The sequence below is a fragment of the Excalfactoria chinensis genome, chromosome 4, assembly GCF_039878825.1.
Source record: "Excalfactoria chinensis isolate bCotChi1 chromosome 4, bCotChi1.hap2, whole genome shotgun sequence".
Lineage (NCBI taxonomy): Eukaryota > Metazoa > Chordata > Aves > Galliformes > Phasianidae > Excalfactoria > Excalfactoria chinensis.
This window is the reverse complement of record NC_092828.1, coordinates 81,630,706-81,636,711: the sequence shown is the minus strand read 5'-3', so window position 1 is coordinate 81,636,711 and position 6,006 is coordinate 81,630,706. Positions and strand designations below refer to the sequence as shown.

Here is a 6,006-nt window from a genome sequence, read left to right as displayed (position 1 = left end):
ACCCCGAATTCTGGAGAAAAATATCTGGGGAATACTTCATTCCCCACGAGGAGCTCAAGCTTAATATTAGACCGTGACATTAATACCAGAGGTCCCTTGGGATGGGAGGAAAGAAAGTCACCTTTCTGGTGGTGATGTTGATCCCAGTTCAGGGCATCTCTGCCTGCCCCGGGGCGGGGAGCTCTGCCCCCCGGTAGCGGAGCTCAGCAGTACGGGGGTGGCGGAGACGCGGAACGAGGGCTGCTCCCAGCGGGGCCGGGCGGTCCCTCCCCGTGCGGAGGGCGGGGGGGGCTGCCCGCTATAAGGGCGACGAAGCGGGTCCGGGTGTCTCGGAGCGGCTCGGATCGGCACGGCTCGGCAAGGTAAGCACGGAGGGGTCCCGGTGGTGGTTTATTCGTTGCGCCCCGCTTACAGAAGGGTTTGTTTGGGTAGGGTCGCCTTTCGAGGCGGTTCCCACGTTCCCTGCAGGGACCGGTGCTGCTTCGCATCTCATCTTGAAGCAGACGGTACGATCTTCTTTGCTGGCCGTGTAATTCCTCGCAATAACGAAATGGTCGTTGTGTGTCACCGCGGCCGCGGGACGCTCCGTTTGGGATGCTGAGCTCAGTCTGCCCTGTGCGTTCCTAGGCGGTGTGTAAATAAACGGTCCCGCGAACTGCTGCTGGGTAAGCACAAAGCGGCAGAAAGGGATTCACGTCTTCATGCCCTGATGCAAACCTAAGCTAAAAGCTCAGCTGGAAAGTGAGGTTCTGCTTTTCTATTTCTAGGCGCAGAGCTGTCCCCTACTTTAACAGTCACATCGTTGTTGTAACCATCTGTTGTCCTTCTGGTTACAGAGCTACTTTAGGCTGCGTTTAGAAATATAGGCAGCAGGTCCCAGAAGTCTTATAGGCAAATACCTTGTGTGGTTGTTCGCTGTCCATGAGTGACTTGCAGAATAGCATCAGAAAGACTGAAATTCAGTCCCTAGTGGGGGTAAAAGTTTGTAATCCACGTGCTCAGCACCGCTGAAGAAGTGCACACAAATGTGGCACAGATATTACATAGAACAGTTTATCTCCCAGGCAGATCCCCGGGTTATATCACAGCCAGCCCAGCCCCAGCCGCAGAAAGGCAGCTGCTGTGAACAGCAACTTCTGTGGGTTCCCCACAGGCAGAAGGAAGTCTGACCCCAAAGGTACTGCTGGGATCCCCTGGGGTTCCTTTGCATTTCCCAGCGGAGCTCCTTCCTTCCCTGAGTGCTGCATGGCGGCTCAGCTTCCCCACACAGCCTGGATTGCCCCAATTTCTGCTCCTACTTTGTAGCAACCTTCACTGCCTGCAATGTGTAACAAGATCACTCCAGCCTCTTAATCTGGAGTATCTTGTATTGCTCTTCATGTCTGAGAAAGAACTGATATGTGACGCCTCAGTGAGTACACAGATGCTATCTGTGTGAGTTTTCATGAGCTGATGGAGGTAGCAATCTCAAAACATTCTTGCAGCACACGGCCCAACCTTCCACCTCCTATGCACAGCACTTGTTTATATCTCTAAGTGAAGAAGTGCTTGTTGGAACACTTCTTATCCCCTGTTGGAAGCTGTGATGTGGTCTTCCTCCTGCAGGGATCAGGAGTGCAGAGCTGCACGGCTCTTAGGGACTAGATTAGGTCTCAGCACTTTAAATCCCATCATTCTGTGGCTGCTTTCGTTACCCCTTTGAAGGATGAACTACCTCAGTTTGCAGGGAGTTGAAGCTCTCTGGTATAGCAGTGGAAGAAGGATGCAGTATTGGGGATGTATGAAGATGTGACCCCACAGCACTGGGTGCCAGGGTAGGAGCAGTAGAACTAGATGGTTCTACTGACATGTCACTAATGCATTGGTCTTTGCAGGACCACATCCTTTCCTGGCTGTTCTCTCTTATAAAAGAGAATTGATGGGTTTTTCTCGTATTTAATAATCATGTTTTATTTTCACATGCTGCTTAAATAACTGTAACACAACAGCTGAAATACAGCAGCTCTACTGTAACTGCTGTATAACCGAGTTTTCCATCCTTAGACCTGGGATCACTCTGCAGCCACCCACTGCCTCCCAAACAGCAATGACCACACTCCTCAATGACTCATTGTGCCAACACACCATCGATGACTTCCGAAACCGCGTGTACTCCACGCTGTACTCCATGATCAGCATCGTGGGCTTTGCTGGCAATGGAGTTGTGCTCTTTGTGCTCATCAGGACGTTCCGGCAGCGGACGGCCTTCCAAGTGTACATGCTCAACCTGGCCATGTCAGACTTCCTCTGCGTGTGCACCCTCCCCCTGCGTGTGGTCTATTACGTCCACCAAGGGCACTGGTTCTTCAGTGACATCCTATGCAGGCTCAGCTCCTACGCTTTGTACGTCAACCTCTACTGCAGCATTTTCTTCATGACTGCCATGAGCTTCTTCCGCTGCATAGCCATCGTTTTTCCAGTTCAGAACATCAATTTGGTCACAGAGAGGAAGGCGAAATTTGTCTGCATCGGGATCTGGATTTTTGTTACCCTGACAAGTGCTCCTTTTCTGTTGAATGGGACTTACCAACACGGCAACAAGACCAAGTGCTTTGAACCCCCTGAAAACAACGAGAAGACCAACATAATTATGATCCTGGATTTTATCGCCCTCTTTTTGGGCTTCGTTCTCCCCTTTATCATCATTACCATTTGCTACACCATGATCATAAGGACCCTCCTGAAGAACTCCTTGAAGAAGAACCAGGCCAACCGCAAGAAGGCCATCTGGATGATCATCATCGTGACGGCCACCTTCCTGGTGAGCTTCACCCCATACCACATCCTGCGCACCGTTCACCTGCATGTCCTGCGGCTGCGGCGCTCCAGCTGTGAGGATACGGCCTATCTGCAGAAGTCAGTGGTGGTGACGCTGCCATTGGCTGCAGCCAACTGCTGCTTTGACCCATTGCTCTACTTCTTCTCAGGGGGCAACTTTCGGAAGAGGCTGACCACCTTCAGGAAGGCTTCCTCCTCCAGCATCACACAAGCCTTTAGGAAAAAGTTCTCCCTGAAAGAGAGAGACGATGAACCCTTTGGGGAAAGCCATAAGGAGAATGGGAATGCCCCTGTGGTTGCTTCGTAACACGGTGCAACCTTCCCGTGGGATCTCAGATGGGAACGGAGTTCTCTAAACTCTTCCAGGAGATGTGAGCCTCCACTGAATCCCAAAATAGACACAAAGTTATTTACATGGCAGAGGTCAAGATGATTCCTGCCCCGCTCCCAGATGTTTTTGCTTTGGACTTCAGTTTCAAAATGCAGTGTGCATGTGGGGCTCGCAGCATCAGTGCCTGTATGTGGAAATCCTGGATTGGGGCTCATCCCGCTCCCCGACCCTGCAGGCAGCAGCCCTGGGTGCTGGGGCAGCATGTCTGCAGGGGCTGAGCAGCAGCAACTTCAGGGGAACTGCCCACAGCGTGAAGCCTGGATGCATCTCTGGAGGCACAGTGGTGCCTTTCTGCTGCTGAGAGGGGTAAGGACTGGATGTGCCCAAGGAGGCTGTGGATGCCCCATCCCTGGAGGCATTCAAGGCCAGGCTCTGGGCAGCCTGGTCTGGTGGTTAATGACCCTGCACATAGCAGGGGGTTGGAACTGGATGAGTGTTGTGGTCCTTTGCAACCCAGGTCATTCTATGATTCTATGATTTTGAATTCCTAAAGAAACATTCTTTGTGAGAGCACCTTCAAAGTTATGGTAGCCCAGCATGCATTTGAAATGGATTACAATGGGGCTGGTCTTGTAAGTGATGGCTGTGGGACCTGGATTGTTGCTCCAGTTCTTCATGAGATCTGCCTAAAAGAGCTCTGTTTGCCTGGAGCCTGGATCACAATCAGGCCTTCCTGAAGTACTGATTAAGTTTTAAGAAAAAATACAGTGGTAGACATAGTTTGTAAAAATAGCCAACCGTGATGGACACCTGGTCCTATTCAGAAGTTAACACCTTGCAGAAAAGTTGCAACCTGAGGCTCTGCAGGGACCTGGGTTGACCTGGCCACTGAGAGCTGGAGAGCTGACAGGGAGATGTGGGTGATGTCATTCTGAGCTCAGGATGATGGAAACACAGATTGGAAAGAGAAACTTCCAGATCCTGGGCCTAAGGAGCCATTCCTGTGGTTAAACCCAATGTAAATGAATCAGTGTTGCACTGCTTTGGTGGAGACGTGCCCAAAATAAAGACACTGCATCAGACAGAAATGGTCTTAATCCTACAGGAATCTTGTAGTCAAAAACCAGCAGTTGCTAATGAAAGGCAGTGGAGCAGTATTTAAGAGGTTACTTGGTGTCATTCTAAGGAAAGGAATGATGTTACATGCAGAGAGAAAAAGCACTGGGTTTTGTTTTGTGTAATGGGAAAGGCTGTTAAAAAAAAAAAAAAAAAAAAAAAAAAAAAAAAAAAGACAGAATTAAATGGAAATGTTACAAGCTCAACTTGTGCTCGCTGTGCCTTATTTCAAAGCCACTGCAGATGGGTTCTTTGGGTTTTTTCGGGTTCGTTCCCCCGGTAACCGCTCTGAGAGCTGTAGGAAGGGGCAGTGCGGAGCTCAGCGCTCGCTCCGTTCGCGGTGCGATACTGTCCCCTACTGAGCGCTTCAGCCGCCGCTCGTTTGGATGATGCTCCGCAGCCAAACCCCTCACACACCGCTGGGGGCAGCCCCTGCTCTGTGCTGACGATGCCGTCCCGGCCGTGAGATGCCGCCCGGCCAAGGGAAGCAGCTTGCTGCGCTCTGCTCTTGCACGGATGCAGCCCAGCTGCGTGCAGCGCGGTCGCCGTTGAGCAGGGACGGTGCCGGCTGAGCACCGCAGCCCCAAAGCGTTCGCACGAGTCGCTGCTTTGGCACGCTGCAGTAATCCCTGAGCACAGGCGGGTCAGTGGGTCCGCATGGCGCTGTGCCACCGAGGTTTGTAAGGGCAGAAAAAGAAGGGGAGCATCGCACGGCGCTGTGCCATCACTTCAGGCTGTGCCCTGAGCACCCAGCAGCTCGCCCCATGCTTCCAGCTGCTAGTGGCACAGCGTGTGCTGCTCCAAGCCTGCAGGGTGCGAGCTGGCAGCGTCCTCGGGCTTTTCATTGCAGCCACAGCATCTTGGAATGGGCTTTGTTATGTGTTTTGTTTTGCTTTCTTTGGGTGACACAAAACTCCCATTCCAAACAACTCTTTCAGGAGGTTGGGTGTTAAAGCTGAAGGAAGCTCAAAGGGAAGCTGCTGGGTTTGAGTTCCCATGAATTTGTCACATCAGCACCGCTGTGCAGAGACATGGAGCTTGGCCAGTCTGAGAAAGAAGCCTGTTTCTCTGACTGAGAGATGCATTGGGAAAGTAAGCATAGAGATCTCCTATAAAAAGGTCAAAGCAGAGATTTTAGGCTGAGCAAGTAATAGTGATCCCTGCTGCCAACACCTGCATTGGTGGGGACGTCTGCTGTAGAGCTCTCAATTCAGCCAGTTCAGAATGTGTGCTCAGAGCCACGTGTGTGCATTTAGGCAGCGTGGTGAGGGTGTTTCACTCACTGAAGTATGAACACATTCACAGTATGTTCACTGTGAGACAAATCATTGGGTGCTCAGATGCTCCTCTCACTCTTGGGGATCCTACAAACCTGGGTCTCAGCATGCAGAGCAATACTGCACCATGCAGAGCACACAGTGCTCTCTGGGTGGGACAGAGCTCAACCCCCCAGCAGAGAAAAAGAAGGGAATAAACAAAAAATGTATTAAAAATAAAACAAAAATGCATCTCTCAGATGAAACTGAGCAAGAGCAAGAGCAGCAAGCACAGCCTGCAGGTGTGAGCGCACACCATGGCTGAGATGGGAGGAAGGAGGCACTGACACCTCATTCCCCTTTCAGTTTCAGCACAGAGAGCACACAGACAAGAATGCAAAGTTGATGTTGTGGTCTCTTCTGGATAAGCAGGGGGTGCAGCCCTTCTCCTGGTGGAGTGAACAGGCACATGTGTGAGAAGAGCCT

The 6,006-nt window shown here is 51.4% G+C and overlaps 1 protein-coding gene across 1 annotated transcript; it reads left to right on the top strand.

Annotated features, from left to right (window-relative positions):
* Positions 1-300: 300 nt before the first annotated feature.
* CYSLTR1 (cysteinyl leukotriene receptor 1) lies at positions 301-4,403 on the top strand. The gene is made up of 2 exons (XM_072335782.1): positions 301-362; positions 2,044-4,403. Exon 2 carries the CDS (start codon positions 2,087-2,089, stop codon positions 3,122-3,124), a length of 1,038 nt encoding a protein of 345 aa, XP_072191883.1. The 5' UTR covers positions 301-362; positions 2,044-2,086; the 3' UTR covers positions 3,125-4,403.
* The last annotated feature ends 1,603 nt before the right edge of the window (positions 4,404-6,006 follow it).

Coding starts and splice junctions, on each gene's coding strand:
- CYSLTR1 (XM_072335782.1), top strand. CDS start 2,087: ATGACCACACTCCTCAATGACTCATTGTGCCAACACACCATCGATGAC.